Source organism: Sinocyclocheilus anshuiensis, unplaced genomic scaffold (assembly GCF_001515605.1).
Source record: "Sinocyclocheilus anshuiensis isolate Anshui unplaced genomic scaffold, SAMN03320099.WGS_v1.1 scaffold52, whole genome shotgun sequence".
NCBI lineage: Eukaryota > Metazoa > Chordata > Actinopteri > Cypriniformes > Cyprinidae > Sinocyclocheilus > Sinocyclocheilus anshuiensis.
This window is the reverse complement of record NW_015554055.1, coordinates 208,429-222,653: the sequence shown is the minus strand read 5'-3', so window position 1 is coordinate 222,653 and position 14,225 is coordinate 208,429. Positions and strand designations below refer to the sequence as shown.

Sequence of the window (14,225 nt, the reverse complement as noted above, 5' to 3'; positions counted from 1 at the left end):
TAACGCACTGGATAGCTGGCCAATCACAGCACACCTTGCTTTTCAGACCGATGAGCTTTGTAAAAATCGACGCGTTTCAGAAAGGCGGGGCATAGAGGAGAAACAATAATGTACAGTATGTGGAAAATAATGTGTTTTTTGAACCTTAAACCGCATAAACACATTTCATTACACCAAATACACAAAATAATGTTCTTTTTAGCAGCATCATATGACCCCTTTAAATGAGTCTCTTATGCTTAGAAAGGCTGCATTTATTTTTATCAAAAAATACAGTAAAAACAGTAATATTGTGAAATGTTATTACTATTTTATAAGAACAGTTTTCTATTTGAATATATTTTAAAGTGTAATTTATTTCTGTGATGGCAAAGCTGATTTTTCAGCAGCCTTTACTCCAGTGTAGGGATGTTAATTTTAACCGTTTAACCGGTTAATCGACCGTAAGAATTTTGACCGATTAATGCAATCAGTTAAATGGTTTAAAAGTAATTTAATTATTTAACCTATTTTTTCAGATAATCGGAATTGTAAAAGGTTTGCCTTTATTTGTGTACATTCACAATAAAAACAAATCTTTGTGCTTTTGTAAAATAAGCCTAAAGAAAAATAGGATGCCGCGTTCTGTCGTCTGTTTCCTTTCGCGCAGCTCAAAAATGAACCGAAACTCTGCATACTAGGCTACTTGTTGCACAGTTTTTCTTTCATTTTCTTAATTTATTATTTAAGTAAAAAATATGTGTCTCTTAAAGGCCTATTTATTCGATATATATATATTTATATATACAGCCTAGCTTTATTATGTTTTTCTCCGCTCGCAGAAGCGCTGCAGGTGCATGATGTGATATGACCATGTGAATCCTCATGTTTTGTTGTTTGCTGCTTTTTGCGCATGTAAAATGAATCCCCGGGAAACAAATGTTAGTATTTTTAACGGGTCACAGAAACTTATCATTTTTTAATTTAATTCAATTCTAATTTAAAATAATCTTGTTGGTTAACAATCGTTTAATGAGCGTCGGTTAGGAAAAATAACCGAAATGAACATCCCTACTCCAGTGTCACATGATCCTTCAGAAATCATTCTAATATGCTGACTTGCTGATCAAGTAAAACATTTCTTCTTATTATCAATGTTGAGAACAGCTGTGCTGCTTATTATTTTTGTGGAAACTGATCTTTTTTTTTTCAGTGTTCTTTGATAAGAAGTAAAAAAGCAGCATTTATTTAAAATAGAAATCTTTTGTAACATTATTGATGCCTTTACTGTCACTTTTGATAAATTGAATGCATCCTTACTGAAATAAGTGTTAATTGATTTCCAAAAACCAATAAATAAATACATTGCATATATAACATAACATAACATAACACAAATAAAATAAATAAAAATAAACAAAACTTACTGACCCCAAACTTTTGAATGGTAGTGTATACATAAATTGGACTACTGTTGGCATTGGACTTGTGCACTTGCTTCATAAGATCCTTCATTTAGTCAGTTATGCAATTTTTGTCATGTGTACTTGGACAGACAAATGAACACTGGTTTATAAAGTTAAACAAGTCTAGTTTTCTGTTCATAATAAAAAAGACTTGAGAGATTCAAAGCCATGCTCACTTTCTGGGCATCAGGTTTGCGCCATACAATAATTTGTTTTGCCTTTATCTCAACATTTTCCCAAAGGTGCTTCTAAACGGTATGCAATCAATTTTCATGATAAGGTTTGTATGTTTACGAACATTATGGTTGAGCGTGACAAAATATTAGAGGTACAAGTACATATATCTGATCTCAGAAATTTCCCCAGTGCATGTGCAGTTTACACACAAAAAGAAATATTATCTGTGAGATCTATATGTGTTAGCTAGGAATATTGCATGCATGTATTGTGCATGCTTGCATTCAAGCCTTGCTTTTCACTGATATTTTAGTCTGATGTTCAGACATCCATGGTAGTTTGTCTTCTCAGAGGAAATGTGTGCCGTTTCTCTCTGTGTGTTTTGTCTAGATTCACTGGGGATTGTCTCTTTCTGCAGCTGTGCGGGTGTCGTGTGTGTGTGTGTCACGGTTTTTCTGTGTGTTGCAGGCTGTACCCACTCCTCTCCTCTCTCCCTGGCAGTGCCAGTACCAGACTGCACCTCGTGCCAGCATGCCTCAACGCCGACAAAGTGAGTCATTAACCCCTGACCTCTGACCTCTGACCCCATTCCTTTGGCATAATGTTTGGCTTTCTTTCCGCTACCCTCTCTCTCTCTTTCTCTGCTGTTTCCTTCCCTTCTCTTTCAAAAGCTGTCTCCCTATAGGTAACATGAGGCAGTGAGTCAGGGCTGTTTAAGTAGGATATCGGTTAAATGAGAGATGAGGAAGAGGAGATGTGGTGTGAGACGGATGAAAGTGGAAGCGCTTTAAGAAGGTTAGACAAAGTCAGCAGATCCCCGCTGGGCAGTTTTGAAGCGTCTTTGTTAGGTCTAGGTTGGTCACTGCACTGGTTGGCTCACACCATCAGTGTGTTTGTGTGGATGGCCGTGCTGTGCCCTGTCTTCAGGTGTGTTTGTGCAGGGATTTTGGATACACATTGCTGTGCACCAGTGCGGTCAGTCGAAGAGCCAGCATTTGTTGTCTGAACCAGTATGAACACATGCAGCTGTAATAGATTGTGTGCGAGAGGGAGAGAGATATGGGAGTAACAGGACTCACTGTAGAAGAAGAGCATTTTTATTTCTGCAGTTACATTTTTACATTTGCTTTGGCAAAATTAAATGTTATGAATATTTTTCTGAGTATAATTAATAATGGACAAACAGGTAGCCCTGTCTCAAACTCATTCCATTAACTGAGCTTGAAGTTGGCATGTCAGATCAAACAAACGGAGCTGCAAAGTCACAGGGAATTCGACCTACAAATGGTTATAATTGGTTATAGTTGTCTGCACATTAACCTGAGATGGGTGTGGAAGCCTGTTTTTGCTTCAAAATCAAAATCTGACAAAAAAAATCTAATAACAAATCTGATGTTGTGAGAGATGAAATTACATTGAAAAATGAATGTAAGATATATACTATCGTTCAAAGGTTTGGAGTCAGTATGAATCAAATGTTTCAAGGTTTCCACAAAAATAAGCAGAACAACAATTTTTTTTTCACAAATGTTTCCTGAGCATCAAATTAACATATAAGAATGATTTCTATAGGATCATGCGACACTAAAGACTGTTTTAAAAGTTCAGCGTTGCCATCACAGGAATAAATTAAATTTTTAAATATTACATTTAAAATAACATTACAGATTACTTTATAAAACGGTTTAGAGTGCTTTAGAAAGCAGCATTTTAATAAAATTGTGAAGATACAGTCACAATTGTATTAATGACTTTTCCTAACTTAGAGGTAGAAATGAGCTTCCATAGATGAGAGATAGTATTTTACTTGGAAAAAAATCAATTAACGCTTTAAAAGAATTGACTCCTTTCCAGAATTTTAAGTCCATATTAATGAACTTAGAACTCGTCATTATACCAATATTTCTAGCAAAATTTCAATTTGCAGTAAATTTCAGTAAGGTTCAATTTGCAGTAAATTGCAGATAGTGTAACTCTGTGTGCACACAGTAAATTATTCATTTGTATTGTCCTTGGTATGCTTTTTCTAAACCTTTTTTTTAGTGGAGGATTCAGGTGTATATCATGAAAAATAAGTGAGGACACCAGTAATTTAGTTTAGCAAGAATAGAACTGTGATCATTTGAGAGAATGTATGTTTTGCATTGTAAACATTGCTGTAGTTCAGATAGAGCAGATGTCAGATGTGTTTGGTGTCTTCCTCAACAGATCTGACCCTCTTCCTTTCTTGTGTTTTGTTTTTACTCCACTGTTTTTTCTTGTTCTGTCTTTCTTCTCTCCATGTTTTCCTCTGTCTTTTCCCTTTCTCTTTCCTCTTCCTATTTCCTGATTGGATGAACTTGTGCTTTGTGTTGTTTCTCCCCCTCTGCCTATCCCATAATACCCCGGGACAGGGGTGGAGCATCTTGTACATTACTTCCGCGACACAGCGTGGTACAGTAACATCTACTAAAAGCTTCACCCTTTGCATGGTCACGTGACATGAATGAATGATGCATGCTTTTTTTGAGTCTGATTTTTATTTTTGAAGCATGGATTCAATTTTTTCCCCCACATTCACATACAAAACAAAATACAGGTGGCATGAGACTTTTTTTCCCTGACTCTTTTGCCCAAACCACCTATCCTAATCCTAAGTCCTGATATTTCTGTTCATCTCTTCCTCCGTGGGCTGTGATTGCTGTGGTTGTGTCAGATCTGTCTTTGCTCTGATGGAGCTACAGTGTTTACTGGTGTGTTCTGAGAGATCCACTGCTTCTCTCAGCCTGCTTCCAGAGACTTTATCCAAACAGTCATCAGTCTGCACAGGTGAACCAGGGTTTAAACATCTCAAACATGCACACAAGCAAAGAATCAGCCCATAGTGCAATTGTCCTTGGTCCTGTGACTGCACAGGGAGACGCTGAACCGTTTTAGAGGACAGTTAAAAAAAAATGATCCGATAACTCCTTTGGGATTCACATTATAACCTCCACTTCTACAAACCCAGGATATTAAAAACTCTTCTATTATCAAAATGGCCACATTTCATCAGCCAAATCTTACAGTAAGATGAATGACTGAATTAAACCCAGACTTTATTACAGCTCTTTCTGTTGTAATATGCAGCAATCGTGTTACGAAGTTATCTTGTGAAACATTTTGGAGGCAGTTGATTCTCCCTGCTCTGTTTTGAAATATGGATGCTTTTTTTTTTGGGCTCAACGATAAAGGATGTTTTTCCTCTAGGCTAAAACAGGCCAGAACGTCAGATTTTCATGGACCCCATCACAAAAAACAAACAAAAAACTTGAAAACTTTCTAGTTGCTTCAGAAAAAATGTTCTTTACAAAAACTCACAATACTAGCTGGAAATTATGCAACTATGAACTCACAGTATTTTTCTAAACTGTTCTAAAAAAATGCCACAATGTGCAAAGCAAACATTTTGATTTGATTGTCTTGTAAGCATCCTACAAGTCATTGTTGCAATTTTGGCACCTCCTCATCTCTAGTGGTGTTATATTCACTTTTCCTTTCAGATGTATTTGTGACCCTGGACCACAAAACCAGTCATAAGGGTAAATTTTTCGAAATTGAGATTTATACATCATCTGAAAGCTGAATAAATAAGCCTATCTTTGTTAGGATAGGACAATATTTGGCCGTGATACAACTATTGAAAATCTGGAATCTGAGGGTGCAAAAAAAATCAAAATACTGAGAAAATCACCTTTAAAGTTGGCCAAATTAAGTTCTTAGCAATGCATATTACTAATCAAAAATTAAGTTTTAATATATTTACAGTAGGAAATTTACAAAATATCTTCATGGAACATGATCTTTACTTAATATCCTAGTGATTTTTGGCATTAAAGTAAAATCAATAATTTTGACCCATACAATGTATTTTTGGCTATTGCTACAAATATACCCCAGCGACTTAAGACTGGTTTTGTGCTCCAGGGTCACATTTATCAGCAGAATTTAACAATGTTCGATAAATCACACAAAGCCATCGGAACACAACATATGTAATCCATTTATATAAGTATAGTGACAACTCTGCATTGGTCTGCTCAGCCGTCCTTAATATTGAGCCCTGCTCTGTAAAGAATCAATCTATAACCTGGTCCTCATTCTTCTGGAAACATGTCAGATACTTTAGGTACTTATACAGAAACTCCTTTAAAAAGTTTAGGTTTTACAAAGATTTTGAATCAGTCCACAAAGGCAGAGCAGCATGAAATCTGTTTGACGTCTTTGGTTTTTTTTATTTTACTGTCTTGTGGCTGTTGTTTGGTGCCGCATGATTCCTTTGTTTTCATGATGTTAATATTGTATTATGAAACAGATATTTTCAACTCCAAATTCTTATTAAATGAGCCTTGTTTGAAGCCGATATAAACACGCCTGTGATGAATTCTGTATTAAAGTTGCTATGTTGCTTGGCAACCCCAAAACGGCCTAGAGTCAGTATAATGAACTATATTTCTTGGCACAAGAATTGTTTATCATGTGCAAATTGTTTACTGAACTTTGGTGTCATTTATCATAATGCTGTTGCTCTCATTTTATAAAAGCAATAAGGCTGTGGGGCTGTTCATTCCAGCAATTTTACTTCAGTTAAGTGTGTTTTAGGTACTCATCTTTGCATTATGCTTAAGAACATACCTGAACCATAGTAAAATCACTGTAGAAGTGTCCTTGAGTGTCTTATTGCTTTTATGAAAGTGCAGAAATGGTGTTAAAACAACAAGCTAAGATGATAACAGCACACCACTCTTCAATAAATATTTTACACACTATAAACAATTTATCTGCCAAGTCATCTTTTTATGGGAATGTCATCCTCTGGAACTGGGGGTTTCACCAATAAAGCAAGACATTAAAATTAATTAAATGAGAAAAAACATATCTTGGTTTAAACAGCTCATTAATATCTGTTTTAATAGTTATCAGTCGAAGTTGTAGGAACACATAGGAGGCGCACTTCACATCTGTTCTCATTTTTAAGCCCCATTCACATTAACAGTGATTTGTAATGACCAAAGTGACCGGAAGGTGACCACTGAGAGGTTTCATGTTTATGCAAATTTAAGAAAAAAGGCATGGAAATTAAATTTCAGATAATCTGCGTTTTGAGCAATAATCCATGTAAACGGGACTTTAAATCCTCACAGAGTTTTAAAAAAGGTTACAGTCCCTGAGACTCTGCTGTTCAGAGACAGCCAGAAATGGATGCATTATGGATGTTATCTGCAGGTTGTCCGTACAGGTCTTTCACCCCAGAGACTTTGTGATGTCACGTAGAGGATGTGACCGTCAGTACCTCATGCTACTAAATTCGCTGACAACTCTCCTGCGCACACACCCTCGCCACACACTTTTAGTCCCTTATACTTGTACTGTACTCTTGTTCCGTGTTCTTGTTTTTCAGCTGTTGTTTTTTTGCGCTCTAGTGGAGTTTTTAATCGTAATGCTTTACGTCTTTTTAATTCTGACATTTTCTCAGCCCTGTGTGGTCGGGCATGTGATAAAATTGTTTTGTGATGGTATCTGGAGATAATACACACCTTACAAATGGTCTCCATCTGAACAGAAATGTGGCAGGCTGTATGAAACCAGAGTTAGCCAGTAGGGGGTGCTGTGGTTTCAGTACAGCAGTGCTCTTTAGCAGCCCATGAGAGACAAAGAGAGTGAAGGAAACAAGGACTTGCGCCTCTGTCATGGTGCACAGTTGTCTTTACTGAAACTCACCTGCGTACGTGCTCATCCACCCAAAACCATTCTATTACAGTAACGTTTGGTTCGCAGCTCAACAGCCTGCTGACCACACGCATCTCAACACATCCTGGCGATGTTCACAGAGCAGAAGGAAACAGTTGCCGCCAGTGCTGTTTTATAATGCTAAAAAACAGACTTGTGCAAAGTTCAGAATTAAAGAATCTGCTTGAATTTCAGTTTATGCGTGTGAATGTGAATTAAATTGGCCACACCCCACAGGAAGCTGAATTTGAATTACAGATGGAGAAATGTACTGAATTATGAGTGCAACTGGTTCCAGAAGTAAAAATCCCATTGAAGGGGAATTGATTTTTAACACTAACTTTTTAATGATAAACCTTTAAAGACAGACCTGCTTTGAGCTACATGGTTGTTAATCGATGATTTATGCTTTTGTTGAAGCCATCGGCCTGCATTATTTCAACTTGTTTTTTAAATATTGTGTTTAACAGCAGAATTATGGGTGGAAAACTATATTACATGAAGAAATTATTTTTATGCAAAGAAATATCCACCAGTCAGAAAATAACTGCAAGCAAATCATGCCAAAATACCTCTCAGTATCCGTCCAATCCGATGAAGTATGCCCTACACTCAAACTACTTAAATATTTGTGTATATTTAGTTTTTATATGTAATTAACATATTTAAATGAATAGTTTTATATTTCTCATCTTTTTGAATGATTCACCTTTGTGAGAGGTTGGTTTGGTTCATGACTAATAACTTTTTAACTGAGATTTTTTTTTTAATTGCTATGGAAAAAATGCTTCCAGAACCAAGTGGGTGGGCACTGTTGAACTCTCTTAAAAGGGATTCAAAAAGAAGTGCATTCTGGGAAATAAAGTGTTTTTTTTGTGCACCCTGGTGACATCTGTGACATTTCTTGTTTAAAAATGACGATAACGCTTTAGTTTAGGGACCAATTCTCACTGTTAGCTAGTTGCTTATTAGAATGCATATTACTAGCATATTGACTGTTTATTAGTACTTATGAAGCTTATATTAATGCCTTAGTCTGCATGACCATATTTTAGGTCCCGCAATCCTGCCCCATACCTAAATCTAACAACTACTAACTATTGCTAAGCAGAAAATTAAGAGGTTATTGAGGCAGTAGTCATCGTTATTTGTTAGTTAATAGTAAGAATTGGTCCCCAAACTAAAGTGTGACAAAAGTGACTGTTTAATGAATTTATTTGGATTTCAGTTCATTTTAATTCTACTTCTATGCAACCAAAATTCATCCTTTTTCAATCCTTCATCATCTCATCATCCTTTCATCATCTCATTTTAAATTCAGGGATTGAATTGGAATTGAAAAAGCCTTCTCAATTAATTTCTGAATTGTGCACAACCCTGGTTCAAGCACAATTTGGTTCTGAAGGAGATAACCACACTCTGTAACTGTTTAATTACATTTAAAGTGACTATTTAATTTCTTAGACTCACAGTCAAATTTTAAGACTGAATTTGACTACCCAGTGCTGTGTGAATAGGACTAGCAACAGTTGCTGTCAGTTAAAGTCTCTTTATAGGCGCTTATAAGCTGTTCTATGAACGGGACAATTTGAAAGTCACACAGATATCAGTCCCATACACTTACTATGGGATTGTAGCCCCTGATCGCAGATCTCCGTCCTGAGAAATAATGTTCTGTTTTGTCTTCTGCAGCCTCAAATACTTCAGCCCATCAGTCACATCCCCAACAAGCCCCTCATCCAGGGAAAACTAGCAAGAACAGTCCTCACCGGGGGCCACAATGATGCCTGCACCAAAGAGGAACGGCCTCCTACGTCCTGTTCTTCAGCCCCCTGCACCGATCCAATTCTTCCTCCTGCTAAAGACCCTCATGTGGAGTTGAAATCTTTGCCTGACCCAGAAGAGCTGAGCCGGTTGCTTAGCACCCACCTTCGCATACAAGACAACAATGAGAATGACTCACCAGGGGCTGGAGAACAGATTGTGAGACCGACCCCTGAAAGCCATCAAAGCAAACTCCTGCAAACCCCTCACCCCTCGTCCTTCTTCAGCCCGCGCGTCCTGCAGCCTCCACGTCTACACAAACGGGTAACTCTCCCTGCTCTGTCTATAGGGGGCGGTAGTGGGTCAAACCCAAATCCAGGACCCTCAATGAACCACAAGGCCCAGCCGCTTCTTCCTCCACCTCCGTCCAGAGGTTTGCCATGCTTCAGTGCAGGGAACCACGTCGTTACTCGCGGCTGGCTATCTCAGCCTTGGCCAGCAGTAGTCCGGAGTGTGACTGACCCACAACGCAATGCTTCCGTACCGCTCGGTGTCTCCACACGACTTGCAAAGCCAAAGATCCACTGAGCGTCAGCTGCAGCCATAGACACTGATAAGGCTACCTCCCTGAACGCGTGATCACACATGCGGCTTGCACTAGATGGTGGTGTTAGTGGACAGACAACGTTTTAAGCTAAACAAAGCAGCTAAGCTATCACATCAACCTATGCAACAAAAAGTAGTCACAATCAGCGCATCTGTCGCACAAAACCACTCTATCACTTCGAACTAAAAGTCATTTTAACCACTAAGAAACCTTTACCATTCACAATTACATCATCCAGACAAGTTGAGCTCCTAATGGATTGACAAACTGAAGGAAAGATTGAAATTCAATCTGAAAGAGAAGGCAAAAGCAGAGAAAACAAGCAATGGAAAGCACTGAAGAAGTCTTTTTACTTATACTCAACAAACGTCAAAGACGTGAGTGCTGTGCCGTAGACTGCCTGTGGAGATTATTCAAGACCCTCAGTGTGTGGCCATTTCCCCAAGCGATGTGCCCTCAGGACGCCAACTCATTTAGTGGGTGAATCTGACATTTACATCACCAACCTCCTGAGGTTTAACTGCATATTATTGTCTACGCAGCCTCACGGATCTTGTCTTAAAGAGAGAGAGAATCATGTGATCCAAGTCTCCTCTCCAGTTTCCACAGGAAAACTTCTCAGTCTTCTGTGATTTGATCTGTTTATGTATTACTTTATGCCTCATTTCACATCCTTGTCTGAATTCACCACATAAACACGAAGAAAACAGTGCAAGCTTACAAAATCTCTTTGTTTCAGCATTCTCATTCCTATGTCTTGTTTTTCAGTGCAACAAAGTCTCTTTGACCTGTAGACACAGTGTTTTGGCAGGAGGGTGCACACGCCGCTGTCAGTGCTTCCTTTATTTTCACCTTGGCTTCAGTCATGATCGGCAGATTTTCATTTGAATTAGGCTTATGCCTCATGTATTTACAAGGTTCTTTTTCTTGATTATGGATTATGGCATGCTCAAACCATAAACTTGCTTTTTCACCCCCCATTAGTTCCATACAAAATTGTTATAATGCTTTTTAATTATTTATACGTTATAAAGATGTTTACAGTTAAAATGCCTTTATTAAGCTGTTCAGTCTGTTCCAGTGCTGCAGGAAGAAAAATGTTTTGCCTCGTCTTTGGAGCAGAAATACTCTTGCAGTGAAACTTTAAATATACACTTGAGCAAGTTCTTAATTTTTGAAAAAGCTTTTTGTCTTGGAAAAACTTATTTTTGGCTTTACTTTAAAAAAAAAAAAAGCACCATTTATGGAAAAATTGGACCATTTGTCCTTTGTCGTAAAGTTAGATTGATTTGATGAGGTTGCTTTTGGGTGTTTTCTAAGGAAGATGGTTTCCGGTTTGGTTTCCTTAGGGAAGGTCAGATTACATAAATGTGTCTCAAGGTTGATAAGATTGTCAATGATTTGAGTTTTTGTGCTTTTGGCATGCCTTGATGCATAATGCACACAGTAGTAATACACAAATATACAACAAGATCTAATGCATGGAAGCACATGGACTTATCCGTACTATGATTTTCAACTATGCAAGAACCCACCTTTGTGTGTTTATGTGCAATATATGTATCAGAGTGTATATATACGTATCAGTATATATACCCTTAACCTTCAATGTTGATGTTTATTCTAAAGCAAAAGCGATTTACTTCCATTTCCCCACCATACGAGGGGCATTGGGTATTAAAACATGCTCTCACGTGGGGCACATACATCTAGACACACCCTAAGCAGAGATAAGCAGCCATGTCTAAAACCAACTAAAGTAAATCAATAGAAGGATATTTGTGTGTGTGTGTGTTTCTCTCTCACCCAATTCTGTGGTTACACTAAGCAGAAAATCAATGGAGGGCTTGTTTTGTAATGCTCTGGAGGCACATTGTTTGTATTTCTTTCTCTCTTTCTGTCTATTTTTTTGTCATTGTATGTGTGCAGGAGGAGAGGTCCCACGTAATACGTTGTCGTCTTGATAATGCAAAGTCGTAGAAGTACATTGATTCCGTCTGCTGTGGTCAGAGGTGAATTGCTCGTGTCAATGAGGTGTCTGTTTACAGATAGGAGCATCTTCTCTTTCGTTTGCCTGCTAACAAATGAGGCGAGACAGAAAAATCAAAAATCCCTTATGTCGTTCCTAAGTATAACTACTTTCTTCTGTGGAACACAAAAGAAGGAAGCGAAATGCCTGTATAATGAAAGTCAATGGACAAAGTTGAAATGACACAAAAATGATCCCTGCTCACGTTTTTGACCACATAGACAATAACAGTTAACAATTTCTTTAAAATATATCTTTGTGTTCTACTGAAAAAAAAGTAATAACATTTTGTAATAACATTTTCATTTTTGGATAAACGGAGATGCAAAAACTGCATCGTTTCAGGAATATCTGCAAACTCAAGATTTCCTTAAACAAATCACCACTGAGGAGCTGCAGTGTGAAAAAAAACATGATCAAAAACAGTTACCTGCACCATAATAACACTAGGTAGTAGATTTCCAAATTGCTAAAATAAATGCGCTCATACAAAGACCTTGTGCTGTTGTGTAAAATACATTTATGACTTGCTGCCCATGTGTGTATGCCTTTCTCTGGGTTATTTTCACCTGGTCGATTCTTTGATAGCATGAATATGTCTGTAATAATAAACATTTGCCATGAACTCCTTTTTTAAAAAATCTCCCATTTTTCCTTCCATATAGTTCATGTCTTGACGTGTTTTTCACCTGTTGTGACCCAAGAGTATGCGGCATTGTCAGAATGCTACCATTGCTCCATTATAGCTTCATGAAAACATGTTTGTATGTACAGAAGAGATGTTTACTAACAGGAATGAATTCAAGCACTTTAAATGACCCGTTTCAACCTCCACGCTGGAGAGACTGGTCTTTTTGACCTGATCTGTTTGATTTGCTGTCATTTTATTGTGTGCAACTACTTTTATTTGGCTGTTTGTCTTGATGTTTTGTCCCTGTGTGCCCTGGTCCAGTGGAAGGTGTGAGACTTTAATAAAGTGAAGGAATAAGATTCACACTCGCTGTTGCATTTACTATGTGTCAGACATTCATTTGTGTGGATTGGTGCAGCTCTTCCTAGCAATATTTTACACCGCAGTATTCCTCTGCAGATCATTATACATTACATTTAGAGCTGCTTTATGCCACCCTGTTCATTATACTGTAAGTCCACACATCGTGAAAGAATTGTCTAATATTCTCAGAGTCTGCCCAAACACTGTTTGTATAAACAACCTTGACAATATAAAGACAAATAAGAGCTAAACTTACTTCAGCATTTTCTGAAGAAAAGTTTCAGCATTGTTTTTCCAACATTAGATGGGTATACAGAGAAATGAAATTGTTTTACCAGTTTCATGGTGCAATTACAGGCAAGCCACCAGAGGCGGACAGTAACTAAGTACATTTACTTGAGTATTGTACATATGTACACTTTTTGAGTATCTATACTTTACTTGAGTATTATTTTTTCTGGGAACTTATGACTTTAACTTCACTACATTTGAAAGACAAATATTGTACTTTTCACTCCACTACATTTCTATCAAGGTCCTCGAAGTAGAAAGTCGTTAGCTTTGAAAGTCAGTGGGTGATTTTTTTTTCTTCTCTAAAAACGGTATTTTTTTCCAGACGGTTTATCATTAATCACTCTTAGGGCTACATGAAGTGATTTCCCAGCATTTTTTGAACACTGACCAGTTCCAAATGTGAGATTTATTTACAACAATTCAATAATAAGAAGTTAATGGTTTATATTAGACACAATATTGTCTGATTTTGCTAAATTGTGTAAGTGAAAATATTACCTATAAAGCCACAGAAGAACTGTTGTGCGTCTCCTAATAAAACACAAAAGGTGTTTGACTGAAGCAGCACTGCACAGACCGTTCTGTGTATGACATGAAAGTACTGCGATAGCGATTAGACAGCATTTTTAAATTTTTTGTTTTGATGTCAAATAAGTCTTGCTGTTTTGCTTTTTTGTTAAAGCAGTGTTGCTGTTGTAAAGTTATACAGCTACAGTTGTGTTGTTGGGTTTTAAAGCAGGTTTGATTTTTTTTTCTTCCTTATCACTCTGTATTTACAGGATTTCACTGTCCACTCTGTTCAAATGTGGATGAATGGCTACACATACTGTAGATGTGTGCACACACTGTCAGAACTGTGTGAGATCACTACCATCCTGCTTATGTGGGGGTGGGTAGGGAGGGGTGTTAAATATTTTGTTTTTGTTTAGTTTTTCCCCCCATAGGTTTTTAACATTCTAAAAGCTCTTTATTATTGAATTACATTTACATTTACATTACATTTAGTCATTTAGCAGATGCTTTTATCCAAAGCGACTTACAAATGAGGACAATAGAAGCAATCAAAACTAACAAAAGAGCAACAATATACAAGTGCAAATGACAAGTCTCGGTTAGCCTAACGCAGTACACGTAGCAAGGTGTATTTTTATATACAGTTAAATTAAG

The 14,225-nt window shown here is 37.3% G+C and overlaps 1 protein-coding gene across 1 annotated transcript in view; it reads left to right on the top strand.

The window, feature by feature from the left end:
* Positions 1-12,760, top strand: part of LOC107668501 (serine-rich coiled-coil domain-containing protein 2-like) — a gene marked incomplete at its 5' end in the record, with an annotated part of 37,239 nt that extends 24,479 nt beyond the window's left edge. The window contains one exon of the mRNA XM_016460388.1: positions 9,063-12,760. Within this exon, the coding sequence (XP_016315874.1) occupies positions 9,063-9,722 (660 nt within the window). The remainder of the gene's footprint in view (positions 1-9,062) is intronic.
* Positions 12,761-14,225: the final 1,465 nt, after the last annotated feature.